The sequence below is a fragment of the Macaca nemestrina genome, chromosome 8, assembly GCF_043159975.1.
Source record: "Macaca nemestrina isolate mMacNem1 chromosome 8, mMacNem.hap1, whole genome shotgun sequence".
NCBI classification, from domain to species: domain Eukaryota; kingdom Metazoa; phylum Chordata; class Mammalia; order Primates; family Cercopithecidae; genus Macaca; species Macaca nemestrina.
The window spans coordinates 1,457,118-1,483,542 of NC_092132.1; the positions used below are offsets into that span (position 1 = coordinate 1,457,118).

The 26,425-nt window shown below is 62.4% G+C and overlaps 1 protein-coding gene and 1 long non-coding RNA gene across 16 annotated transcripts; one reads left to right on the forward strand and one right to left on the reverse strand.

The window, feature by feature from the left end:
- The first annotated feature begins 211 nt into the window (after positions 1-211).
- On the forward strand, positions 212-26,146 carry LOC105488462 (scribble planar cell polarity protein). Of its 12 annotated transcripts, none has more exons than XM_011752526.3 (39): positions 212-787; positions 1,898-2,015; positions 2,120-2,198; positions 2,290-2,379; positions 2,490-2,546; positions 2,642-2,705; positions 2,914-2,988; positions 3,057-3,201; positions 3,638-3,756; positions 4,664-4,863; positions 4,935-5,101; positions 5,191-5,321; positions 5,403-5,528; positions 6,259-6,426; positions 6,953-7,369; positions 8,535-8,597; positions 9,268-9,357; positions 9,792-9,869; positions 10,842-11,165; positions 11,263-11,343; positions 11,452-11,727; positions 12,141-12,251; positions 12,357-12,650; positions 12,725-12,913; positions 21,482-21,592; positions 21,674-21,730; positions 21,895-21,969; positions 22,789-22,914; positions 23,031-23,093; positions 23,379-23,513; positions 24,003-24,110; positions 24,219-24,378; positions 24,451-24,601; positions 24,681-24,866; positions 24,953-25,095; positions 25,172-25,209; positions 25,341-25,415; positions 25,635-25,686; positions 25,767-26,146. In XM_011752526.3, the coding sequence occupies exons 1-39, from the start codon at positions 629-631 to the stop codon at positions 25,910-25,912; spliced, it is 5,247 nt and encodes a 1,748-aa protein (XP_011750828.2). In that variant the 5' UTR covers positions 212-628; the 3' UTR covers positions 25,913-26,146. The 12 variants fall into 12 exon arrangements, with proteins under 12 accessions (XP_011750828.2, XP_070923729.1, XP_070923731.1 ...); XM_071067628.1 differs by having other exon boundaries at positions 11,263-11,322; XM_071067630.1 differs by lacking the exon at positions 25,341-25,415.
- On the reverse strand, positions 16,653-22,795 carry LOC139355726 (uncharacterized). Of its 4 annotated transcripts, XR_011606631.1 has the most exons (4): positions 22,231-22,795; positions 20,570-21,358; positions 19,837-20,059; positions 18,538-19,048 (listed from the first exon to the last, which is right to left on the reverse strand). It is a non-coding gene; the product is annotated as an uncharacterized lncRNA (long non-coding RNA). The 4 variants fall into 4 exon arrangements; XR_011606629.1 differs by lacking the exons at positions 18,538-19,048; positions 22,231-22,795 and adding an exon at positions 16,653-17,027 and having other exon boundaries at positions 20,570-21,486; XR_011606628.1 differs by lacking the exon at positions 22,231-22,795 and having other exon boundaries at positions 20,570-21,486.
- Positions 26,147-26,425: the final 279 nt, after the last annotated feature.

Here is a 26,425-nt window from a genome sequence, read left to right on the forward strand (position 1 = left end):
GGCGTGGTCGCTTCCCGGGAGGAGGCCGCGCATTGAGATTCGTGGCCAGGGGTCGGCTGAAAACGGCTGCGGAGGGCGCGGCCGCTCGTGGACTGTAGTTCCCGCAATCCCACGCGCGGGGCGGGCCCGGTTTCCCGGCAGGCTTTGCGCGGGGCAGCTACGGGTCCTCGGAGGCGACCGCGCGGGGCCTTCTGGGGGCCGCAGTCCGGGCGTACTGGGCGGCGAGGGCCGGACTCGGCTTCCCGACGGGCTGCGCGGCGGCTGGGTGGGTGTCGGCGGGGCAGTCCGGCGGGCAGCGGCGGTTCCGGTGCGGCACAGCGGGCGGACGAGCGAGGGGGACGAGCTGAGCGGGACCAAGCGGGATGCGGAGCCGCCGCCGCCGCTTCCCCCGCCTCCTGAGAGTGTGAGACCCGCCGGGCCGCGCCCCCTGCCCAGGCCCGCAGTCCGAGCATTCCGAGCGCGGGCCGGGCCCAGCGCCGGCCGCGGCCGCGTCCCCGTCCAGTCTCCGGCGGCCCGCCCCCTGCCTGCGCCCCCTCCCCATGCGCGGCGCCCATGCGGACTGAGCCCCGCCCCCCGGCCCCGAGCCCGCCGAGCGCCGCCGCCGGAGCCCGCGCCGCCCACCCGCACCATGCTCAAGTGCATCCCGCTGTGGCGCTGCAACCGGCACGTGGAGTCGGTGGACAAGCGGCACTGCTCGCTGCAGGCCGTACCCGAGGAGATCTACCGCTACAGCCGCAGCCTGGAGGAGCTGCTGCTCGACGCCAATCAGCTGCGCGAGCTGCCCAAGGTGAGCGGCTGCCCGCACCTGCCGCCCAAAGGCGCGTCCCCAGCCCCTGGTTCCGCCGGTGGCAGAATCTGCCCGGGCGAGCCACCGCAGCCTCCAGCCGGCCCTGCTGGTTTGCACTGGCCAGGTCCCCACCCCAGCCAGCCCCACCCTCCTCTCCCAGCCGCCCTGGCTGGCGCAGGTGGCAGCGGTCATCAGGTGCTTGCCTGGGGATAGCGATTGTCACCGCGCCTGGAGGAGGAGCCTGAGAGTGAAAACCATAGGGATTCGGGGAGGTCGATGGGATTAGGGTGGAACTTGGATTCAGGTGACTGATGAGTACTACTTGTTGGGCTGTTCTGGAGATGGGGTCCAGGCCTCCTCTCCTTTTCTTCCTGGGTGCAGGGGTGAGTGGGGGAGCCCTCCTGATGTGGCCTTTGCACTCGGATCTGCTCGCTGTCCCTCTCTCTTTCTCCTTGCTTCTCATGGTCAGTTGCTCTCCTAAGGCTCTTCCAATTAAGGAGGTGGAAACACAGATTAAGAAGTATCTCTTTTCTGGAGATGGGGTGCTGAGTGGCCAATACCTAGGAGTTGGGTGTCCCAAAGAATGTGACCCTGTTCTGGCCCTGGCAGTGACAGCACAGTTCTCCGTGGCCACCTGCAGGCTTTGCACATAGCACCATGCCTGTGGTACTTTGCTGTTTTTGTTAACGTTTTTGGGGGGAGCATTTGCTGAGTTCTTACTGCAGAACCACGCCAAGCTTGTTATTGGGATGCAGTAGCAGAGACCAGTGTGAGCCCCTGGAGGGTGGCAGAAGCGGTTCGGGGCCTGGGTAGGCCGAGATAAGACACAGTGCAGGGGATTGGAGTTTTGTCTGGTCACCAGCAGGTGTCTTCTCAGAGCAGAGGCTGGTGTGAAGAGTGGAGGGAGGTGGACACAGTGGGCATGTGCACCGTGTGTTTCTTTGCTTTTCTTGCCACAAACGGGGTGTCATGGTTAGACCCCAAGATCCTGTGTGACCTGGAGCAGGCAGAGGCCTAGGGACCCTTGGCTTGTGATACCCACGTGTCCAGGAGCTCTTCTCTGCTCTGGAGTGGCCTCTGCCACAGAGTCCGTGTCCTCCCTGCCCACAGCCCTTTTTCCGGCTGCTGAACTTGCGCAAGCTGGGCCTGAGCGACAACGAGATCCAGCGGTTACCTCCCGAGGTGGCCAACTTCATGCAGCTGGTGGAGCTGGACGTGTCCCGGAATGGTGGGGAGCCTGGGCAGGGGCTGGGTGGAGTCTGGGGAGTGTCTGCTGGGGCTGCAGACGTCCTGCAGGCCATGGCAGCTGTCCACTGTGATCCTCTGTAATAGATATCCCTGAGATCCCAGAGAGCATCAAGTTCTGCAAGGCTCTGGAGATCGCGGACTTCAGCGGGAACCCCCTTTCCAGGTGGGTGGCAGCCTGTGGTGGGGTCGGTAGGGGCTGTGGATCCCACAGCCATGGTCTGGTTGTCCGACAGCTTCTGCTTCCTCCCATCCAGGCTCCCCGATGGCTTCACTCAGCTGCGCAGCCTGGCTCACCTGGCCTTGAATGATGTGTCCTTGCAGGCACTGCCCGGGGACGTGGGCAAGTGAGTGCCCTCGCACGTGGAGTCAGGGTGGGATGGGGGGCTTGGATTGGCCCTGCCCCTGCCACCGCTGCCTGCCTTCCTCGTGCCTCAGCCCTTGGTCTCTCTTTTAGCCTCGCCAACCTGGTGACCCTGGAGCTCCGGGAGAACCTGCTCAAGTCCCTGCCAGCGTGAGTGTGACGGGCATTCTCCCAACGGCCAGGGCAGGGCTACAGCCTAGGGACCAGAGCTGCATGGCCCCACCCCCACCTTGCTTTCTCTGCAGGTCCCTGTCTTTTCTGGTCAAGCTGGAACAGCTGGATCTGGGAGGCAACGACCTGGAAGTGCTGGTGCGCAGAGGCCTGACAGGGCGGAGACCGGAGGGCGGGCCAGGAGAAGCAAGGGCAAAGAAAGGGGGACAGCGAGCAGATCCAACAGCAAGGGGCACATCAGGAGGGCAGGCGGGGGGAGCTGGGCGTGGGGCCATGTAGTCTCCTGGGCATGGCACAGCAGGAGGCCCTGCCCCGCGGTCACTATTCTTTCTGTTCCTTCTTGCAGCCGGACACTCTGGGGGCTCTGCCTAATCTTCGGGAGCTGTGGCTTGACCGGAACCAGTTGTCAGCACTGCCCCCGGTGAGTCAGGGTGGGGCTGGCCCCCTGCTTCGCGCCCATCCGCACTCTGACTCTCCACCTGCCTGCAGGAGCTTGGGAACCTGCGGCGTCTGGTGTGCCTGGACGTGTCGGAAAACCGGCTGGAGGAGCTGCCTGCTGAGCTCGGCGGGCTGGTGCTGCTCACTGACCTGCTGCTGTCCCAGAACCTGCTGCGGCGGCTGCCCGACGGCATCGGTTAGTGCGCCTGGGGGTGCCCGGGTGGGGCGCACAGAGCCTGGCCCTGGGAGGAGCATGAGGCGTCGGGGCCTTGTGTGGCATGGAACACAGGAGGATCCTGAGTCTGCCCAGGCCCTGGGAGCTGTGCCTGAGGAGGGGAGGGGAGGTGGGACCCTGGGGCAGCCCCGAAGGCTGAGGAGGCAGCTGGTGGTGCTGGAGGGGGCGGTGGAGCCTGTGAGGGCAGAAGGGTGGGCAGCGTCACTGGGGCCTGGTGTTTTCTCAAAGGAGGTTGGGTCAGGCTGTGGGGGCAAGGTAGGTAGGGTCCTCCTGAAGTATGGCGGCAGCAAGAGGGGCTGGGGGCCTCGCTGTTTGCCTTGAGAGCACCTTTAGCCAGGTGGGTGAGGCACGTCTGGGGCCTGTGCTCAGCCGTGTCACCCTGTCTCCCCGGTGCCAGGTCAGCTGAAGCAGCTGTCCATCCTAAAGGTAGACCAGAACCGGCTGTGTGAGGTGACCGAGGCCATCGGGGACTGTGAGAACCTCTCAGAGCTGATCCTCACGGAGAACCTGCTGATGGTAGGGTCCGGGTCGGGAGGCAGAAAGGACGGGGCAGTTGGGCGTGTGGAACAAGGGCGGGGCATCAGCCTGTGTGCGCTGCTGGGGGGTGCTGGTGGCAGCCTGACTCGTGGAGCCACTCGGGAAGGGCCCTTCTGTCAGAGCGGGAGCATGCTGGCCAGAGTGAGGCGGGGCAGCGAGGCCAGGGCAGGGCCCTTTGCCATTTACTGTGAAGAGTCCAGGTCTTGTCTTTTCCGGCACATGTTGTAACACTGGGGAGTGATTGCAGAAGAGGCAGGGGTAGGAACTGATTTGCCTATAGGGAAGACAGGTGGGGAGCAGGCTGCTCTCCCGGGGCATCTCCCTGCCCCTCACGAAGCAAGGCAAGCTGAGGCCCCGGGCCGGGGCTCCAGACGATGGTGCTGCCCTCCCCAGGCTGGAAAACAGGAGCTAGCTGTGGGTAGGGTGTTCATGGGAGTTTCCATGGGGGCGTTCTCATTGAGGAGAGGGAGAAAGGGATTCTGGGGTTCAGGGCCCTAGGAAGGGGCTGGCCCTGAGCAGGCTGGAACTGGGGCCTGGGGCGCCCTAGGGATGACAGAGCAGACCAGTGAGGCACCAGACAGGCTCACAGGGTGTAGCCTCGCAGGTAGTCCAGGGAACCCATGGGAAAGGGCCGGGATGACTCTGGTGGGATGTTTTGGTGGTGGGGACTGAAGGTTGAGGTCAATGGCCAGAGCTTGGGGAGCAGAGGGCATGGAGTGGGTTGGAGACAGCCTTTGTGGTCGGCTCCCCGTCCAGGTCTCCAAGGGCTGTGAGGGACCCTGGTTGGAGCTGAGCTGGAGTGTCTGTGCCCTCCCGCCAGGGGCTGTCATCTCCTTCCCAGCCCTAGCAAGCCCCTAGCGTCCTCTGACCTCCTCTTCCCGGCCAGGCCCTGCCGCGCTCCCTGGGAAAGCTGACGAAGCTGACCAACCTCAACGTGGACCGGAACCACCTGGAGACACTGCCGCCCGAGATCGGGGGCTGCGTGGCACTCAGCGTCCTCTCCTTGAGGGACAACCGCCTGGCCGTCCTGCCGCCGGAGCTGGCCCACACGGCCGAGCTGCACGTGCTGGACGTGGCAGGGAACCGGTGAGTGCCAGCCTTGCCCCGCAGGCCAGACTGTGGCCCCAACGCCTGCTGACTGCCCACCTGGCCCGCAGGCTGCAGAGTCTGCCGTTCGCGCTCACCCACCTCAACCTCAAGGCCCTGTGGCTGGCGGAGAACCAGGCGCAGCCCATGCTGCGGTTCCAGACGGAGGATGACGCCCGGACTGGCGAGAAGGTGCTCACCTGCTACTTGCTGCCCCAGCAGCCTCCATCCAGCCTCGGTAGGTTGTTGGCAACTGGCGTTTAGCGCGGGGTGGCCCTCAGGCAGGGCTCGGGGACCAGCCTGGGTCCTGACACTCACCTGCTGCAGAGGATGCTGGGCAGCAGGGGAGCCTCTCGGAGAGCTGGAGTGACGCCCCCCCGAGCCGCGTCAGCGTCATCCAGTTCCTGGAGGCCCCCACAGGTGATGAGGATGCTGAGGAAGCTGCAGCCGAGAAGCGGGTATGAGGGTGGGGACCTGGGGGGTAAACCTCTGCCTGACCCCTGCCCTGTGGCTGCTGCTCACCCCTGTCCCCACCGCAGGGCCTGCAGCGCCGGGCCACACCTCACCCCAGCGAGCTCAAGGTGATGAAGAGGAGCATCGAGGGGCGGCGGAGCGAGGCCTGCCCTTGCCAGCCAGACCCTGGGTCGCCCTTGTCTGCGGAGGAGGTGGGCGTGGAGCCACAGCAACCTGTGGTGGAGCTGTGGTGGTCTAGTCCGTCCTGGGAGTGGGGCTGTAAGGGCCAGGGCAGCACAGAGAAGGAATAAGAGATGAGGGTGATGACAGGATTTCGGGACATGGAGCTGCAGGGCCAGCTGGGTGAAGGGTGCCAAGGTGGACATGCAGGTTGTGCAGGGCAGGTCTGTGGGGCTGGAGTACGGGGAGAGCCAGAGGTGGGTTTCCCTGGGAGCACAGGGAATGGGGTTTGGTTGTTGGGAAGGGCCTCTGGTGGAACTGGCTAGGGTATCATCGGCACCTGGGAAGGGGTTTGGGGCTGGGACAGAGCAGGCCTGACTCCCCTCTCACAGCTGTGACATGCGTGCTGTGGGTTCCTGGGTGCAGCCAAACCAGTCGTCTGGGGTAGGGTGTGTGGGGCCGCGCATGGGAGGGGAGGAGGCTCACATTGGGCTGGGATACTTCTGGGAACTTGTGTGGTCCTTGTTCGTTTTAGGAAAGGCTTTCATTGGGGCTGGGCTGTGGAACCATGGCTTTGCCCACCCTAGGCTTTGGAGGCATGTGGCTTCCTTGCAGGCTGGGCCAGGGAGCAGCTGTGACGCTGTGAGCCTATTAACAGTGCCTGGTCAGGGCAGTGGGAAGCTGAGGGAAGGACTGCCACATGAGGGGCATCCCAGGTGGCCAGCCTGTGAGTCGGGAGCCTGACCCCACTTCCCGCCGCAGGAGAAGCGGCTGAGTGCCGAGTCTGGCCTGAGTGAAGACTCTCGCCCGTCTGCCAGCACAGTCTCTGAGGCTGAGCCCGAGGGCCCATCGGCTGAGGCACGGGGTGGAAGCCGGCAGGAGGCCACGAGTGCTGGTGGGGAGGAAGACGCCGAAGAGGACTATGAGGAGGTGTGGATTGGCAGGAAGGGGCCGGGGGCTGGGCCTGCTGGGTGGGCGCCGCCTCCCCTGCAGGGCCTCAGCTGGGGTCGGTTTTGGTGCAGGCAGTGGCTGGGCCCTGCTGATGCTTGGGGGAGCTGCCCTGTACAGAGTGGCTGCGGGTGGTGCAGGGCCGTGCTGTGGGGGTGCCCTGGAGAGCTGCCACCCTAGGTGGGGTGAGGGTCTGCCCTGACAGCTGGGCTCACAGACCCTACATCCACCCTGGACTCCCTTCTGAATCCCTGTGGTCTCCCTGGTGTCAGGCCTTGGTGCACCCCTTCGTTTCCACCTGGGGCGCCGTGTGTCTCCAGGATGAGCCCCTGGCCCTCTGCCTTTCTCAGGGCTGAGACACGTGCCCCTCACTGGTCAGTTAATGCTGAGTCCTCGTGTGGCAGGGAGCCTTTCAGAGCCCTTGTCTGTGGCCACACTGCTTAGCAGGGCCTTCCTGTGGAAGCACAGCCCCAGAACTGGGGCCACCCTCACCCTTGTGTCTGCACAGCCTGCAGTGCATTTTGCGGAGGACGCACTGTTGCCCGGGGATGACCGGGAGACCGAGGAGGGGCAGCCTGAGGCCCCCTGGACCCTGCCGGGCGGGAGGCAGCGGCTCATCCGCAAGGACACGCCTCACTACAAAAAGCACTTCAAGATCTCCAAGCTGCCCCAGCCGGAGGCCGTTGTGGCCCTGCTGCAGGGCATGCAGCCCGATGGGGAGGGCCCTGTGGCTCCCGGGGGCTGGCACAATGGCCCCCACGCACCCTGGGCTCCTCGGGCCCAGAAGGAGGAGGAGGAGGAGGAAGAAGGTAGTCCTCGGGAGGAGGAGGAGGAGGAGGAGGAGGAGGAAAGCAGGGCTGAAGAGGAGGCCAGCACTGAGGAGGAGGACAAGGAGGGGGCCGTGGCTTCTGCGCCCTCTGTCAAGGTGGGTGTCAGCCTCACCCTTGCCTGACCCAAATTCCCCTGGCCCTCCTGGGCACCCAGGGCTGCGGTAGGGGCAGGGCTGAGGACTGACCCACTGGCCCCTGGCCACCTGGAGAGGATGGTGGACATGTTGTGAGAGTCGGCGTCGCGGCCACTCTCACCAGACCCCAGGCCTGCCCTGGCGTTGGTCTCAGTCCGTGCTTGGGGCCCAGGCCTGCCCTACCGTTGGTCTCAGTCCGTGCTTGGGGCCCAGGCCTGCCCTGGCGTTGGTCTCAGTCCGTGCTTGGGGCCCAGGCCTGCCCTGGCGTTGGTCTCAGTCCGTGCTTGGGGCCCAGGCCTGCCCTGGCGTTGGTCTCAGTCCGTGCTTGGGGCCCAGGCCTGCCCTGGCGTTGGTCTCAGTCCGTGCTTGGGGCCCAGGCCTGCCCTGGCGTTGGTCTCAGTCTGTGCTTGGGGCCCAGGCCTGCCCTGGTGTTGGTTTCAGTGCCAGAGGCTGCTCCGCTGGCCAGTATTTGCCTGACCTGCTGGCGGGCACAGAGTTCACAGAAAACAAGCGTGGCTGCCCGCCCTTTGTGGGCCTCCGGAACCTGTCTGCACATGTAGTGGTCCAAGGGCAGGGTCTGTTCATCTCCCAAGATCCCTGGGCTCTCCTGGGATCCTCCCTGCGTTAGGCACTGGCTGCAGGCCTGAGGCCCTGACGGCTCTGTTCTGCCTTGTCGGGCTCTCCTGAGGTGCCACACGGGCCTTTGGGGCACCAGTGTGTCCCTCCCTGGCCCTCAAGTCTCCTCCATGGCTCACAAAGGGTCTCATCTGCTGTCTGGGCAAACTCGGATGTCGGGGAGTCCCTGGGTCGCACTCCCCTTGCCCTTGATGACACCCCGACCCTGAGTGTGGGCCAATGGCATAATAGCCGAGGGGGCCTGGAGGGGCCACAGCAGGGACAGCCAGGTGGGGCTCGGCTCAGCTCTGGAGCCCCTGGCGAGCCCTGCTTGTCCCCAGGTGTGCGGTGTCACTCACGTTTCCAGGATGGAGGTGCCCGTGCCAGGGCAGTCGAGGGAGCTTGGTGTGGTCTCCTCTGTCCTTTCTGCTCGTGGCGGGGGCTGGGTGAGGCGGTGGTGGCGGTCTTGGCGGTGGCTAACCTGCATGCCTCGCTGGTCCTGTCCTAACAGGGGGTGTCGTTTGACCAGGCCAATAACCTGCTGATAGAGCCTGCTCGCATTGAGGAGGAAGAGGTCTGTACCGCTCACTCTGCACTCTGGCCGGGCCGCCGCTGGCCTCGCTTCCCGGGCTGGGGCTCGGTCTGTACCGCTCACTCTGCGCTCTGGCCGGGCCGCCGCTGGCCTCGCTTCCCGGGCTGGGGCTCGGTCTGTACCGCTCACTCTGCACTCTGGCCGGGCCGCTGGCCTCGCTTCCCGGGCTGGGGCTCACGCCTCTCCCCGCCCCTGTTGCTTGAGCGCAGATCCCTCCCAAAAGAGCTCTCAGATCGAGCTGGGCTCCAGGATCAGGACACCTCCTGCCTGGGGCAGCCTGTCTTGGCAAGGGCAAGCGGAGAGGCTGGTCTGACTCCCGTCAGCCGCCTGTGGCACTCTGAGCCTTACCTGCCTGCAGAGGCAGTGCAACCCTCACCCTCTGGAGGGTGGCGGGGGGCCTCGGGCCTCCATCACCCAGAGGTGGGCAAGCCCCAGCCCACCACGCTCTGCAGAGCAGTGCCCTCCTGCTGGGGTCTTGGGGCTTCTCCAGCTGGCATCTGTGCTGGCCCTGGCTGGTGAGTGGTATGAGGCCCCATTCAGCTGCCCAGGGAAAAGCTGGAAACAGCGTCTGCACGCTGGCGGGTTCTCCTGCAGAGAGCATAGGCAGCCGCACCGCGGCCCTTCCTGGACACCCCGTTTGTTCTGTTTCCAGCTGACCCTCACCATCCTGCGGCAGACTGGGGGCCTGGGCATCAGCATTGCGGGCGGCAAGGGCTCCACACCCTATAAGGGGGACGACGAGGTGAGCACTGCCCAGGAGGGCCTTTGCACTGCCACCGGCCCATCCCCACCGTAGTTCACACCAGCGGCACACAGGCCCCTTGCCCTGAGAACACTCACACACTCCGTGGACACGGGCTGGGCCCAAGGCACCAACTGTCATGGGATCCCAAGGTCCAAGGGCAACCTGAAGGTGCCTGGGTCTGTCCTCCCTTCGCAGCCCCTCTTCTCTCACCAGGTGCCTGTGTACCAGGCTTGGGGCCACGAGCCCTTTCTCAGGGTTGACCTGCTCCTTCCCTGGCACTCAGGATCCCACAGTGGCCGGAGCGCAGTCCTCCTGCTGGCCAGGGCTAGGGGCTGCTGGGATTGGGTCTTCCCCTCCTGGGTCTTCTGCAGCAGGGGCAGGACCACGGGCCCCTCTCCCTGGCTCCTGCCAAGCTCATGTCTGTGCCCTAGGGCATATTCATCTCTCGGGTGTCCGAGGAAGGCCCTGCGGCCCGGGCTGGAGTCCGCGTGGGTGACAAGCTCTTGGAGGTGAGTCGGGAACCTCTCAGCCCCGAGTGGCAGCTGTGCCCTCTGGAGGTACACAGTCCCTGGTATTAGTGTGCTTGGCTGTCTTCTCTCAGCCTCCCCAAGAGTTCCAAGCACAGGACACCAAGACTTCTGGGTGAAGCCACAGAACCTGTAAACCCCAGGAGAGAGCCACCTGGGTAGGAGCCACCTGGGCCCTCCATTGTCACCCTGGCTCCCATCTAGTGCCCTGGTTGCTCATCTTTGTTCTTTGGGTACAGGTGTGTTTTTCTACCAGTGGGTAGGGCAGCAGCTGCACTGGGCACAGTGGCCTTCACAGGAGGGGCCGCTCCTGGGCTGACCGAGAGGGGTCAGGCTGCTGGCAGGTCTGGTGGGGTTTGGACCCCGTATGGGAGCCCTGGAGCCCCCGCCTGGGCACCTGGCTGCCCAGCCTGGGCATGGGCATCAGGGGGCTCTAGAGAGGTGTGCGCCCTTCTTGTAGGGACACACTGAGGACAGGCGAGGGCCCTGGAGCCCAGCCAGGAGGCGTCTGCTCAGGGCTCAGATGCTGCATCTGCTGCTCAGCTCTTCTCCTAACCTTTGCATGGGAACTCCCGTTGCTGGGTGTTGGGGTGGGGTGTGGGTCGGTAACCCAGCGATCTCAGGTGTATGTGGGACTGCTCAGATGGGCAGGAGGTATCCAGGAGCAGGGCCATGTGTGTCCTGGCCGTGGGGGCATCTGCCTGCCTCCCGTGGCCAATCTGTGTCCTGGCCCTTGGGCTGCCCACACCGGGTTTCTGAGGACCTGGTAGGGCAGGGGTCAGTGGTGCCCACGAGGAACCTTGTGGGTGAAGGTCTAGGGTGTCAGAGCCTGGGGCCTTTCCCCTTGCCCTGTGCTTCAGTCTCCCCATCCTGAAGGGAGCGTCTGCAGCCCCCAGCGTGTGGCTGTAGGTGGCTGCACTGGGTCCTGACATGCACGTGGCCTCTGGCCCGCAGGTGAATGGCGTGGCTCTGCAGGGCGCCGAGCACCATGAGGCCGTGGAGGCGCTCAGGGGGGCAGGCACTGCCGTGCAGATGCGAGTGTGGCGGGAGCGCATGGTGGAGCCTGAGAACGCGGTCACCATCACACCTCTGCGACCTGAGGACGACTACAGCCCCCGGGAGCGGCGGGGAGGGGGGCTGCGCCTGCCCCTGCTCCCAGCCGAGAGCCCTGGGCCCCTCCGTCAGCGCCACGTGGCCTGCCTGGCACGCAGTGAGAGGGGGCTGGGCTTCAGCATTGCTGGCGGGAAAGGCTCCACGCCATACCGGGCTGGTGATGCGGTGAGGCCAGGGCTCAGGGCCAGGGAGGGCTGCTCCAGAGCTGGCAGCCGCACCCCAGCCTCACCAGCAGCCCTTCCTCCTTCACGCTCCCCTGCAGGGCATCTTCATCTCCCGCATTGCCGAGGGCGGTGCTGCTCACCGTGCGGGTACACTGCAGGTTGGCGACCGTGTCCTCTCTGTGAGTGGGGATAGGGCCCCACCCTGCCCACCCATGCCCCCTGCCCCGCCCTGCGCTCTCTGTCCCATCCTACCCTTGGGCCTCCCTGATTCGGGCATGCTCCCACAGATTAATGGAGTGGACGTGACTGAGGCCAGGCATGACCACGCCGTCTCCCTGCTGACTGCTGCCTCCCCCACCATCGCCTTGCTGTTGGAGCGGGAGGCTGGGGGCCCTCTTCCTCCCAGTCCTCCGCCACATTCCTCCTCACTCCCCACCGCTGCTGTTGCCATCACCAGCACCACCACCACCAGCATAACCACTGCCACCCCCGGGGAGCCTGGGTTGCCGAGCCTGGCCCCCAGCCTGCTGGCCGCCACCTTGGAAGGGCCATACCCAGTGGAGGTGAGACACAAGCCCCCACCCAGGCACCCACCCAGCTTCAGCCGTGGGCACTGGCCCTCCCAGGACCTGCCCTCTTGCGGCCCTGCAGTCTTCTCTGGGTGGGAAGCCGGCCTGCTCGCCCTTTCCCCTGCAGCCCCTCGAGGCGGGGGCTCTGCCCCACAGCCAGATTCCTCAGTGTGGTCCCCTTGACACAGTCTCCCGGCCAGCCACATGGCCACAGTCAGCAAAGATGTTGTCCTCATGCCGTGTGCCTGCCTGGACAGCAGAACGCTGGTGGCACAGAAACCCCCGTGGGCACATCAGGGCAGCCCCCGCCCACTGTCCCCACGGACCAGGATGGACTCTTGGGAGCCCTCCCACACCCTTTCCCTGTCCTGACCGAGGCCTGTCCTTGTCCCGCCCCGCATCCCCAGGAGGTCCGTCTGCCAAGAGCTGGGGGCCCTCTGGGGCTTAGCATTGTCGGAGGCTCCGACCATTCCAGCCACCCGTTTGGTGTCCAGGAGCCTGGTGTATTCATCTCCAAGGTAGGGCAGCCCATCCGGGCGGTTCTGTGAGAGGCGTACCCATCCCAGGTACCAGCGCAGGTCAGCGTGGCCTCAGCCACCAGCTGCCACCCTTCTCCCTGACAGGTGCTCCCGCGGGGCCTGGCCGCTCGCAGCGGCCTAAGAGTTGGGGACCGCATCCTGGCAGTGAACGGGCAAGACATGCGGGACGCCACGCACCAAGAAGCAGTCAGCGCCCTGCTCCGGCCCTGCCTGGAGCTGTCGCTGCTGGTGCGGAGGGACCCGGCGCCCCCGGGCCTACGGGAGCTGTGCATCCAGAAGGCGCCCGGGGAGAGGCTGGGCATCAGCATCCGCGGGGGTGCCAGGGGCCACGCCGGCAACCCCCGCGACCCCACAGACGAGGGCATCTTCATCTCCAAGGTGAGCCACCCCACCCCAGCCCGCCCTGGGTCCCACCCCCCAACAGGTCTCTCCCATTCCACATCTCCCCACAGGTGAGCCCCACAGGGGCGGCCGGGCGCGACGGTCGGCTGCGTGTGGGTTTGCGGCTGCTGGAGGTGAACCAGCAGAGCCTGCTGGGCCTGACGCACGGTGAGGCTGTGCAGCTGCTGCGTGGTGTGGGCGACACGCTCACCGTGCTGGTCTGCGACGGCTTCGACGCCGGCTCCTCGGCAGCCCTGGAGGTTAGCCATCCCGCCCCGGGAACCAGGCCTCCCTCTGGCCCAGCTCAAGGTGGTGTGAACCGCTGACACCTCTCAGGGCGGGCGACGGGTCCTCTGTGCCTCTGGGTCTGGGAGGTGCTCTGCGGCTCTGCATCAGCCGTGAGGGGTAGGGAGCTGGAGGTAGGGCCCTCCTTTCCTTTCTGCTGAGCTCTGGCTAATCAAGCTGTCCGGAGGCCCAGTCCAAGTAGGATGAGGCATGTGAACGGATGGGGGGAGGGGCATGAGTTTGGGGCACACTATGTGGTCTGGTCCTAAAAGCAGCTGAGCCACTGGTGACTCCTGCAGAGTCCCACCAGGCTGCTAAGGGATGTCTCTGAGCCTTGCCCAGAGCCCACCAGCCAGGCAGACTCCTCGGGAGTCTGAGGGTCCCCGCTCCTGTGTCCAGTGGCACCTTTCTCCTCTCAGCCCGTCCTTGGGCCATGCCTGACTCCAGCGAGCCCCTCTGGTGACCCTTCAACAGAGAGCTCCCTCCCCAAGATCTCCTGCCCAACTGCTGGTCCGTCACTTCCTGGACTCCAGAGCAGAAGCCCAGCCTGGGAGTTGGGATGTGAGGTGGGGCCCCAGGAGTCCTCCCTAGCAGCACGGCCTGAATCCTGGAAAAGCCTGGCCTCTGTCAGGGGGCTCCCATCTCCCTCCCGTCGTCTTCCCCATGCTGTCCCAGGGGGTCTGCAGCAGGCCTCAGCAGCTTCCAAGGGCTCTTCACCGGTGCCAGGGTGTGCAGGCTGGCTTCCCGCCGGAGTGGGCTGCAGGGCCGCAAGAGGGTGGGTCCTGGGAGGGCCGGCACCCATAGCTGAAGCTGGGCGGATGCCTGGGCGGGGGCACATGTCTTCACCTGGAGGGGCCGCCTGCTCCTCTCAAAGGGTATCCCTGCTGGTCACACAGGTCCACAGGGGGCAGGTGACTGTCACCTCTCCCCACAGGCACACATGGCTTCCTCTCCGTAACAGCCTCTGGGATGGGGCGGCCCCTCACATGGTTTTGTCTTGCAAGGGACCTCTGGGATGGTGGCTTTAGGCTGACAGCCACGGAGTGTGTCCTGACCCACAGCCAGCGTGGGGGCCCCTGGTAGGAAGTGCATTCGTAGTTTTCGCTCCACAGCTGGACGTTGGGCTTGGGGCGAGCTTGGGGCTGGCCCCGGACCGGCCCTCACCCACCTCCCCTCCTGTCCTTGAGGGAGTCCTGGTGGTTTCCGGGGAAGGATTTATCTGAGGACTCAAGCCCTGAACCATCTGGTTCTCAGAAAGGGCCTTGCCTTGTATTTACTTATTTTAAGTAGATGTCTAAACATGTTTTATTTGATACATTTACTCATGAAGTTTTTGTTAGAGAAAGAGAGAGCACGCGCTCCCTTGGGGAAGAGTGAGGTATGCAGAAGGCAGGGCTAGCGCTGTGTCTGTAGCTGGCATGCATCCACGTGCGGCGCTGCTGTCGCCACTGGTTTCCTTGCATCTGGCCGGGTCCCCCACGAGCCTGCCGTGACACCGGAGGGGCAGGGGTCTCAGATCTCACACTCTGGCCCGCGACGGACGGAGCCACCATACCCTCCCTGGTGTTGGAGGCAGATACTGTTTCTGCTGTGTTGGGCAGGCCAGGGGCCCCGAGCAGTGGGGCTGAGAGCTGCGTCCAGCTCCCCTTCCCCATCACGGCTGCCTCTTTCCCGCGTCCGTCCGTCTTCCCGGGGGCTCGTCGTCCGCCCCAGCACTGCCCTTGCGCTCTGTTGTTGCCCTGGCTCCCGTCCAGCGCCCTGGTTACTCATCTTGGTTCTGTGGGTACAGATGTGTTTTTCTCCAGCTCTTGCTTATGTTTTTCTTTAAAAAATGGGATCTTTTGAGTTACAAAAATCTCAATTTTTAAATTAAGTCTTACGACTCCTTTATGACTTCTGGATTCTGGTTTTTTCCTTGAGAAGATCTTCCCTACTGCAAGATTACAAAAACATTGTCCCGTTTTCTTCTAGTATTTCTGGAAGTTTAAACAACATACAGCTCCGTGGTTCACCTGGAATTGCTTTGGCGAGGTCTCGCTTGTCACCTAGGCTGGAGTGTGGTGGCACAATCACAGCTCACTGCAGCTTCCGCCTCCCGTGCTCAAGCCATGTCCCCACGCCCAGCCCTGGAATTGCTTTGCAAGTAACTGGATGCGTAACTGTCCCCGCAGTATCGATTGAATAGTCTGTCGCTTCCCCAGTGATTTGGGGGAAATGTGGCCTCATTGTGTTCAGTTCCTGTGGGCTCCAAGCTCTGTTTCTGGACGTGGTCCCAGGGAGTTGTGAGTTGCTTCTGGGCCACGCGTTTAAATGCCTCACTTTGTAGCAGGTCTCATACCTAATCCTCATCGGCAAAGTCACCGATTCCTTTTTCTTGTCTTGAAAAGTTTCTATGGTCGTGTGTTTTCTCTTACAAATGAACCTGCCGAGTTCCGTGCAAAAACCGACTGGAATTCTAGGATTTCACATACATGTATATATATACACATTTTGAGAAAGGGTCTCACTCTGTCACCCAGGCTGGAGTAGTGGCGCAGTCGCTGCTCACTGCAGGCTCAACCTGCCGGGCTCAAGCGATCCTCCCTCCTCAGCTTCCCAAGTAGCTGGGACTACAGCCGCACCACCACACCTGGCTCATTGTTTTCTGTAGAGACGGGCTTTTGCCATGTTACCTAGGCTGGTCTTGAACTCCTGGGCTCAAGTGACCTGCCTACCTGACCCCCCAAAGTGCTGGGGTTCCAGGGATGAGCCCTGCGCCCAGCCTTGGGGTTATCTCTATGTTGAGTTTTTCTCCAGGGTGTCGCCAAGGTGGCTCTTGCTTTCCTGGTAATTCTCATCAATCCTCACCTGGATTTATAAGTCTGCTTCACCTCTTGGCAGAAGCCCGGTCACCCTTCCCACCTTGGGCCTCTCCTGTTTCCCCTCCTGCAGAGCCCCTGGTCCTGTGGAGGTGGGGGCTTGCTCTAAGGGACTTTCATCTTATAGTGTGACATTTGCTGTAGACTCTTACAACGTTTTTTAAATTGATTGGGGGGGTGCTGTTTCTATTTATAACCTGTAAGAATTGTTATCTGAAGCGGGTGTTGAGTTTTCTGAAGTCCTCTTATCTGCTAAGTAGGGTTGGTTCGGCCCATGGAGGTTTCATCAGCAGGCTTGGGGCTTGAGAGAGAGGAGCGGGTTTCACACGTCAGGAGTCCACGCCATGTCTAGCTTCTTGGCTTCCCACAAAAAGCTCGGCAGCCGTGGCGCGGCCAGGCCTGTGCTCCCACGGGACCTTCTGTTTCTGACTCCAGAGCATGGGCGTGGGGGGGCTTCAATTGGTGACCCCTCCCCATTTTTCTTAGGCCACTGGACTCATCTGTGTGTGTCCGCCTGGCCCTGCGGGCATCGGTTTGCCCGTTGGGTTCCGTAACTTTCTTCTCACTATGCAAGCCCATCTTGGCATTGGCTCAGGAGTGCCTGCACGTCCCCAGCACTCTGGAGCAGTGGCCCATGTTTGTTTGTCAGAGCTTAAGTCTCCTGCATTCTAGTACTGTGCATTTTTGGGGGTCATGCATAGTTCATCTAAGCCTGGCCCTCACTTGCTGTCGGGCCTTGGGTGGGCGCTTGACTTTACTCCTCAGTCTCCTCATCTGTACAATGGGTCACCCACGGTGCCTGCTTCTCGGGGTCGAGAGGATTGATTCAGTAAAGACCTGCCTCGCCATGGTCGGCGCCAAGACCCCTGCGCAAACCTAGGTGGCTGTGCGCTGTCTGAGAAGACTTGCCCGCTACCCCGCGTGTTTGGCATGAGGATGCAAGTCCTCTCCCACTGGGCCCCTCCTTTGCAGTCACCTCCCTCTCGGCCCTGCTGTCCGTGTCCTCTTCCTCCTGGTCATGCTGACCAGGGTCCTGTGTGTTGATGGCCTTTTCAGAGCCAGCTTCTGAATACTGATCAGGACCACCTCTCCCTTGTCGTCATCACCATTACAAATAGAACTTCAGAAGAGACTGCCGTTTCTGTTGGCATTTCCTTGATTTCCGCTCTCAGGGAGAATCCTTCAGTCTTTCCCACTGCATCTCCGGCTTTTAATGTTTCTGCAGATCTGTCTGTAAAGGAGAGATCACTAGCTCTGTTTTTGTCCTGATGTGAGCTCCTGCAGGAAAGACCTAGGAAGATCAAATGCTTGGTTCTTCCCTTTGTCAGTTTTTAGAATAACAGGCTGGGGCCCTGGAATCTTCCAAAGGTGGTTCCTGAGGTGTCTTTCTGTTTTTAGGGTTTTCGTGAACTCATGAGTCTTTGTTTTCCTGATGGGTTTCAACATAGCGTTCCCTTGATGTCCCTTGATCAGGCAACAAGGCCCTGCATCCCTGTGGCATGACCCTGTCATTCCTCAGCTGCTTTGACAAGGCATTCTTTGTATCGCCTGTCCCAGCCCTGGATTCCACCATTTTTGTGTGGGACCTCGCCCCTCTTGGCGGGAGCTGGGTGTAGAGCTCCTAGCCGTGGGACCTGGCCCCTCTCTGTGGGAGCCGAGTGTTGGGCTGCTAGCCGTGGGACCTGGCCCCTCTGGTTGGGAGCCGGGTGTTGGGCTCCTAGCCGTGGGACCTGGCCCCTCTCTGTGGGAGCCGAGTGTTGGGCTGCTAGCCGTGGGACCTGGCCCCTCTGGTTGGGAGCTGGGTGTAGGGCTCCTAGCCGTGGGCCGGGTGTGCTCAGGACTCAGGCACTGCTGTGGCCTCTGCAGCAGATGGAGACTGAGAGGTGGATGTTTTTAGAAAGAGAAAAAATCATGAGTTTGTACTGTTATATTTAACTCATTTAAGATTACAGGGTTTTTACTAACTTTTGTGATTTTCTACTTTTTATGAAATCTTTCCTTAATTTCACAATTAGCTGAGTGTGGTGGCATGTGCCTGTAGTCCCAGCTACTCAGGAGGCTGAAACAGGAGGATCACTTGAACCCAGGAATTTGAGTCCAGACTGGGCAAGACAGACTCTTAAAAACAAAAGCAGCAACACCAGTGGTACGACTGAGAGCAGGAGCGTGGAGAGGGGCTGAGTTCCTGGCGGCTGCTTCCTGACGGTTCACCCTGCTGGGACGTGCAGTCCGCATCCTGTGTTCTCGGCCACTTGAGATCATTCTGTGGTTTTGCTACCAACTTGATACACAGTTGGGCTGATTCCTTTCAGCTTTTAGGGTGACTTTTTTAAAATCTTTTTTTTTTTTTTTTTTTGAGACAGAGTCTCGCTCTGTTGCCCAGGCTGGAGTGCAGTGGCCGGATCTCAGCTCACTGCAAGCTCTGCCTCCCGGGTTTAGCCATTCTCCTGCCTCAGCCTCCTGAGTAGCTGGGACTACAGGCGCCCGCCACCTCGCCCGGCTAGTTTTTTGTATTTTTTAGTAGAGACGGGGTTTCACCATGTTAGCCAAGATGGTCTCGATCTCCTGACCTCGTGATCCTCCCGTCTCGGCCTCCCAAAGTGCTGGGATTACAGGCTTGAGCCACCGCGCCCGGCCTTTTTTTTTTTTTTTTTTGAGATGGAGTCTCACTCTGTTGCCCAGGCTGGAGTGCAGTGGCATGATCTCAGCTCATTGCAACCTCTGCCTCCCGAGTTAAGCAATTCTCCTGCCTCAGCCTCCCAAGTAGCTGGGATTACAGGCGTCTGCCACCACAAAAAATCTGTTTCTTAATTGTGTAAATATTCACATGGTTCCAAAGCTGAAATTATATAGAGTCACTTCAGAAGACCAGCCTCCATCTCTGTTCCGAGGCCACCATCTTTATTCATTTTGGTTTATTCTGCCATTTCTTTTTTTTTTTTTTTTTTTTTTGAGATGGAGTCTCGCTTTGTCGCCCAGGCTGGAGTGCAGTGGCCGGATCTCAGCTCACTGCAAGCTCCGCCTCCCGGGTTTGCGCCATTCTCCTGCCTCAGCCTCCCGAGTAGCTGGGACTACAGGCGCCCGCCACCTCGCCCGGCTAGTTTTTTGTATTTTTTTAGTAGAGACGGGGTTTCACCGTGTTAGCCAGGATGGTCTCGATCTCCTGACCTCGTGATCCGCCCATCTCGGCCTCCCAAAGTGCTGGGATTACAGGCTTGAGCCACCGCGCCCGGCCTATTCTGCCATTTCTTTCTGAAAAATATAAGCACATACATAAATGAATTTTAAACTTAGAGAAAAGTTGCAAAAACAGGACAAAGAACCTGTGACACTCAGCCCTATTCATGACTCAGCCACTGCGCGGGATGCGCTCCGTTGCGGGAGCCTCCCTCTAGTCTCCTTCGGGTGGAGTGTGCCTGTCTCTGCTGATTCCTCTGACCTTGACGCTTCTGGTGGGCATAGGCTCTCCCAGCTTTCGGTGGTGATTGCCCCCACGCTGGGTCTGATGCCCTCACAGGCTTCAGCGTGTGCATCTTGGCCGGGATTATCACAGAGCTACCATGTGTCTCTGTGCCTCCCACCAGGGCTCACTCTGATGCTCTGAACCACGAGGTCAGCCAGGTTTCCCCCTGCAGTTACTCCTGCCCCTTGAAATCAGCAAGTGTGGGAGGTGCTTTCAGAGCACATAACAGGCTGTTTCTCATCCAGTTTCACCTGTGAGCCTCAGCACCTTGATGGTTCTGAGCAGGCCCCGAGGTGGTTGGCAACAGTCCTAACCCACCACTCCCACACTCATCAGGCAGCTTCCTGCCACCGAGCTTTCCCTTTCTCCCAGTTTACGTGTGTCTGCTTACCTGTTCACGTGAGCTCACGAGGGAGCCCATTTCATTAACAAGTGAGCTTCCATTTTATTTCATGGGCAACAGCCGTTTACCATCATAATTTATTTTGATGCTTAAATTGTCCCAGACTTGGCCCACAGAAGGGGCTTGAGGACCTGAGTCATTCTGATACAACCTCCACCCTCAGCACCTCCTCACCTTCTGCCTCCAGCCTCCAGGATGTGCTGGGCTTCTCTCCTTGCCCTGCCCAGCCCTAGAGTCGGCCATTTCTCTCAGGAGCGCTGGATCCTTTTAGTGGAGAGTGACACTTAGAAGCTGCGCTCTGGCCCTGGACCTAGCGTTCTTGGGGCATCGTCTCAGGACCTCCCGGGGGCCAGAACTAGGGGGTAAGGGGGCATGCCAGTCATTCCCGAGGTTATTCCTGGAATGATAGAAGAGGATGAGCTCACCCGTGGCTGTCAGAGTCAGCACCCTGGTCTGCCTTTTCTGTGTTTGAGCAGCTCTCTCTGACAAGAGAGGCCGGGCTGCCTGTGACCTTGCTTCCCACCCTGCCAGCCCCCCTGCCTCTCTTGGACCTGTCCAGTGGCTGTTTGACTTAAGTTATTTCAGAAACTGAGAAGACAGGCACCTTGTTTGTTGTTTGTCCTCCTAGTTCTGTGAGAGCCTGAAAGACATAGTTAAGTCTCCCTGTATAACTGTGCTTTTATGATGCTCTCGTGTTTCTACTAGTGTGCTTTCTGTGTTTAGCTGCTTCCTTGTTGAGTGCTTACAGTTGATGATGATTGTATCATTGTAAATAGCATCTTCTGTGGTGACAGCATCCCTCTGCCTGCTTGACAGCTGTGACCTCACATCCTGTCTCCCCTGGCCTGAGCAACCCCTCTCTGTGCCTCCCGTGTGTTTGCCTGCCCTCTCTTTGCCTTCCCCTTACCATTTCAGTTGTGTTTTTAACCAGCAACAGCATAGGGCTGGGTTTGTCCTTCAGGCCACATTGAGAGCGCCTTGACTTCGCAGGGACCCCGTCCGTGATGAGCGTGATGAACAAGGCCTGTCTCCACCATGCTGCCCCTTCTGGCTGCTGGTGGCGGTGGGGGCTTGACGCAGTCCTATTGCCCGCCTTGGGCTTGGAAGTGAGCTCTTCCCATGGTTCCGTCTGCCCGTGTGAACCCCGGCTCAGGATCCAAGTACATCTTGTGTCCAGCCAGAAGCCCCTGCCTGTCCTGGTCCTGTCTCCTTGGCCTTCCTCTGCCCTGCCTGAGCTCCCTGGGTGCCTTTCCTTTCTAGACTCCCCCTCCGCCCTGCCAGTCACTGGCTTGGGATAGGTCATTGAGCTCTGTAGGGTGCAGAGCTGGCCAGGCCTCCTGCATGGTGTCCTTTGTTTCAGAATCCCTGCCCAGCACTCATGCTGGGATCTGGAGCCAGCCTTTCCACCTGAGGGGGCCACTCTGTGCCATCAGTTCCAGCATCCACTACTCACGCCCCTCCTTCCCCCATCTTGGTGGCTGTCAGTTCTTCCTGGGGGTGACTTCACATAGTCAGCAAAGTGGCAGGCATCTTTGCTGTGAAGAGATTGCTCTTCACAACCTCGCCTAGTGCAGACATGACCACGTCCACAGCAGCCCTGTGAGCTGTGATGGGGACGGACCAGGGACAGTACTGCAGCGTCCTGGGGGGGTCCAGTAGAATGCCTTCCAAGGCTATCCCGGCCATGCGGTCAGCCCTGCTGAGGGATGCAGCTCCTGTGTTCACTGTTGCTGGCTATTCTGGGCTGGGGCCTCATCCTGCCCCAGAGGTGGGACCCGGGCTGCAGTCCTCACTTCTCAGCCCACACCCCTCTTCTCAGGTGTCCCCAGGTGTCATTGCCAACCCCTTTGCGGCGGGCATCAGCCACCGGAACAGCCTGGAGAGCATCTCTTCCATCGACCGGGAGCTGAGCCCCGAGGGCCCAGGCAAGGTCAGAGGTGCCTGCAGCCGGCAGCCCCAGGGCCAGGCAGCCCGAGGCCGGTGGTGCCTGACGGGTCTGCTCTGCTCACAGGAGAAGGAGCCGCCTGGACAGACCCTGCACTGGGGGCCCGAGGCCACAGAAGCCACGGTGAGTGTGGTTGCCCTGCCCTCTCCCATCAGGGCACTGGAACGGGGTGCACATTGCCTGTGGGGTGCTGGGTAGTAACCCCCAGGACCCCCTCTCTTGCCCTGTGCTGGCCGGGTGCCACCATGGAGCTGCTCCTGCTAGTGCTGTGTCCACTCTGCCCCCAGGGTCGGGGTCTGCAGCCCCTGAAGCTGGACTACCGTGCCCTGGCTGCCGTGCCCAGCGCTGGTGGCGTGCAGAGGGTCAGTGCCCAGTGTGCAGTGCCCCCCACCTCCATCCTGTTGTCCTGTTCATCGGCCACCGCAGGACGAACGCCAGGGCCGTTGGGGAGGGAAGCTTTGGGCGGGGGCTGGGATGGGAGGAGGCCACGTCTGACCTGCAGGCTACCCCAGCCTGTCACGTGCTTGTCACCCTCATTCTTGACCCAAGCTATGTTGGTGCTGCCCCACCCCCACGCTGAGCTGCAGATGGGTGACACAGGCCGAGGACCTTCTTGTACTCACCGAGCAGGCCGGGGTGGCAGTGTGAGAGCTTCACCTGCTGGCTGGAGGCGGAGGCTCCTGGGGGATTGGGCAGGCACACGGCACCAAGGGGAGGACGGGCTGGAGCAGCTGGAGGGGCAGGTGCTGGGGACAGGCAGGAGGATATGCAGGCCCTTCCCTCCCCTTAAAGATACAAATAACCCTCCCAGAGGGTGTGCCCCGCCAGCCCACCGAATGTGAGTGACTGAGGGATGGGCTCCGCCAGACCCTTGCCCAAGCGGTGGAGTGGTAGTGAGGGGCCAGGCAGGGTCTGGGGCTGAGGCAGGCCATTCAGGGGCTCTTGGGACCCGACCCTGCCTCCTCTGGCCATGGACTGCGCTGAGAGGGAGGCTCCCAGGAGGCCCTTCATCCTCATGAACAACAGCACAGCCATGGGGACAGCGGTCAGGGTGCCACTTGAACCCTGAGGGCTTCACACCACAAGTAGGGGCTCCCCACCAGCATCTCTGTCCCCGGCCCCTCCCCTGAGCCCTCCCTGCTCTCCTCCGGCTGTCCTGTCCGCTCCCATCTCTCCTGCAGAGCTCCAGCCAGCACACTGCCATGGAGACAGCAGCTGCCCAGCCCAGGCCCCCGCATCCTGTGGGGACGGGGACGAGCCCCTCCTTGCTGACCGAGTGTCTGGGGCGTCGCCTGGGCTATAGTCAGGTTGGGGAACTGAAGGGCTTCTGTGCCTTCCAGGCAAGCTCCAGGCCCCCCAGTCCCTCCTGCTGCGGGGCCACAGCCCTGCCCAGCCTCACCCCACCCACTGCCTACTTCTCCAGGTACCGTCTGGAGCAGCTGGAGCGAAGATGGCCGAAGCCCCCTGCTCCCCTAGTGGCCAGCAGGTGAGTGTCCCCGGTTAACGGGCGCACCCCATGGCGGGTGGAGGGCAGAGCAGATGGCTGCTGGGCACAGGGCCCCTCTTCAGGGATGGGGTCAGGGGCTGGCGTGGGGTGCCATTGACTCTGGTCTTCCCTCTGCTACCATGGGGCCTCCTGTGTGAGGACAGCCAGGGACACTTTCCTGGCCAGAGCTGCCTGGAGATGGGGTGGGGGGCCTGAGCGTGCTGTTCTTGGAGGGGCTTAAGCTCCTGAGACCCCGGTCAGTGTCTTGGGCCCAACGCCTCCCAGGGCCCACCTGCCGCACCCCTTCCTGCCTTTTGTCTGGGAGTCCTTGCCCCCCCCACTATTGGCACCTCGCCCAACACACTGCCATGTGAAGGTGGAGGTGGCAGCACCCATGAGACCCAGCTCAGCCCCTCACAGGCAAGATGTCAGCCCCACCCAGGTCTCCCCTCTCTCTCTCTCTCTCTCTCTCCCCCCTCCCCCTCCCCCACTCCCTCCCTCCCCCTCCCCCACTCCCTCCCTCCCCCTCCCCCACTGTCCCCTCTCTCTCCCCCTCTCTCCCCCCTCCCCCCTGTCTCCCTCCCCTTGTCTACCCCCATTCCTTGCCTTGTACCCCTGATCCTGCTCTCCTCTTCCCCCGCCACTGCCACCTGCCTTTTTTAGACAAAACCAGGGGTGATCCAGCCATTGGCTCAGGTGTGGCCAAGGGGCTCCCCAGCCCTCAGGGGCAGAGGTTGTCCCCACTCCGTGAGTGCTCTGTCCCATGGGTGGGGGTGGCAGAGCCTCCTTCCCTAGCAGGATGGTGGGTGGGTATCAAAGGCAGGCAGTGGGGACAGCCAGTGGCGAGTTGAGCACAGCTGCAGCCCTGACAGCTGCCCCAGCGTAGCTCACAGGAGCCCCACCCCCCAGCCGCCTTCCCCGCCTTCCCCGGATGAGCTGCCCGTCAATGTGAAGCAGGCCTACAGGGCCTTCGCGGCCGTGCCCACTTCTCACCCTCCTGAGGACGCCCTCGCCCAGGTGTGTGGGAGCAGCACCCCTCCCTGCTGCGCATGGTTGGGGTGGGTGCTCAGGGGCCCCAGTGTCCCGGAGGAATGCCAGCCAAACCTCAAGGTTCGCTCCCCCCAGCCCCCCACGCCTGGACCTGCAGCCTCCCCGGAGCAACTGTCCTTCCGCGAGCGGCAGAAGTACTTCGAGCTGGAGGTGCGCGTGCCCCAAGCTGAGGGCCCTCCTAAGCGTGTGTCCCTGGTGGGTGCTGACGACCTGCGGAAGATGCAGGAGGAGGAAGGTGAGGGGCACGGAAGTGGGCTGGGGGCCGGGTCTAGGCTGGCCCGGCCTGACCCACCCTGCCCTCTGGCAGCCAGAAAACTACAGCAGAAGAGAGCGCAGATGCTGCGGGACGTGGCAGAGGCTGGGGCCGAAGCGGGGCTCGCCCTGGACGGGGAGGCGCTGGGCGAGGAGGAGCAGGAGGATGAGGAGCCACCTTGGGCCGGCCCGAGCCCCTCCTCAAGGTGAGCAGCCGCCCACCAGATGCCCCCGACTCACCCCACGTGCCCCCCCCACACACAGCACGTTCTGTCCCTTCCCCAGGCAGAGCCCCGCGTCCCCCCCACCCCTGGGAAGCGGCGCCCCGGTGCGGACGGCCAAGGCTGAGCGTCGCCACCAAGAACGGCTGCGTGTGCAGAGTCCGGAGCCACCAGTGCCCGAGCGCGCCCTGTCCCCTGCCGAACGCCGGGCCCTGGAGGCTGAGAAGCGTGCACTGTGGAGGGCAGCCAGGTAAGCCCCTGCCTGGGGTCCCCACCCCACCCTGCGGCCTTTCCCTGCTCCTGCCCCGAGTCACCCCTGCCCACTGTTCTCTGCAGGATGAAGTCACTGGAACAGGACGCTCTCCGAGCACAGATGGTCCTCAGCAGGTCCCAGGAGGGCCGGGGCATGCGGGGGCCCCTGGAGCGACTGGCGGAGGCCCCTTCCCCTGCGCCCACCCCGTCGCCCACCCCTTTGGAAGGTCCGTGGGTAAGGGCAGGTGGGGGGGTCAGCCTGCTGCTTGGGCTGCTTCCAACACCCGCTTCTTGTCCCCCTAGACCTTGGCCCCCAGACCAGCACCTCCCCGGGACGCCTGGTGAGGAGCCGGTGGCTATGCCCTCCCTTCACCCCCAAGGCATGGGGGGGGTCTGGCCTGCCCCCACCCCCGTGGCCCTCACCCCCTCTTCCTCTCACTCTCTGCCTCTCCCCTCACGCTGTCCTTTCAAGCCCTTGTCTGGAAAGAAGTTTGACTACAGGGCCTTTGCAGCCCTGCCTTCTTCCAGACCTGTCTATGACATCCAGGTACCTGGCCTCCAGGCCTCTGCATGCCTGCCACCCTGTCCGTGCCTGCCACCGCCTCCATCCGCTCCTGCAGGGCCTCCCCGCGTTCTGCCGTGGCCCTGCTTCTCCATCCCCCTCCCCCCTTCAGCCGGGCTCTGTGGGCCTCAGGGCTGGGAGCCCACATGTGGGTGGTTTGGGGCAGGGCTGGCGCCGGCCTGATCAACACTCTCCCCATCACAGTCGCCGGACTTTGCTGAGGAGTTGAGGTCCCTGGAACCATCTCCCAGCCCTGGTGAGTTGGGGCCGGGCTGGGGTGAACTCCCAGGATCCCAGCTGCCCTCAGCTCACTGCCCGCCTGTCCCTGCCCGCCAGGCCCACAGGAGGAGGATGGAGAAGTGGCTCTGGTGCTTCTGGGCAGGCCCGCTCCTGGCGCCGTGGGCCCTGAAGATGTGGCGCTTTGCAGCAGCCGTCGCCCTGTAAGGCCTGGGCGCCGTGGCCTGGGCCCTGTGCCCTCCTAGAGGAGCAGGCACCTCCCCCAGACTTGGGGTGGGGGCCCTGCCAGCTCCAGCACCACCCTTGCCCCAAGTCTTTTAACCTGGGTGTTAGCATTTTAAAGAGACCCCGCAGGAATTCTGGCCTCTGACTAACTGCCCCACCCCAGCCGAGACCTCGGCAAGACTGTAACTAGTGATGTTTGTACAACCAAAGACTCTATTTTGTGGTTTAAGGAGAATAAAGTTGACTACATTTTACCTCCCGTCTGCCTGTCCACCCCCCCGCCCACTAGCACAGACCCTTCCTGCCCTCTGAGGCCAGGCTGAGTTCCGAGGGCTGCACCCTCCCCTCCCTCCCACGTCTCCCGTTGCGCCTCACTGCGCACAGGTTGGGCCGGGCGGGCTGCCCATCCCCAGCAGGGCCTCCCCCAAGTGCCTGCAAACCTGTGTCTGCCAGCCGGGACTCAGGACAGCCAGGGCCCTGGACTCTCACACACTGCCGCTGCCCCTCATGCACAAAGCACAGATGCCACACCG

Bases quoted from the DNA above. Each gene is read 5' to 3' on its own strand.
- LOC105488462 (XM_011752526.3), top strand. From the start codon at position 629: ATGCTCAAGTGCATCCCGCTGTGGCGCTGCAACCGGCACGTGGAGTCG. The intron at 6,427-6,952 runs GTGTGGATTGGC...GTGTCTGCACAG, and splicing joins CCGAAGAGGACTATGAGGAG to CCTGCAGTGCATTTTGCGGA. The intron at 22,915-23,030 runs GTTGGGGAACTG...CTACTTCTCCAG, and splicing joins GTCGCCTGGGCTATAGTCAG to GTACCGTCTGGAGCAGCTGG.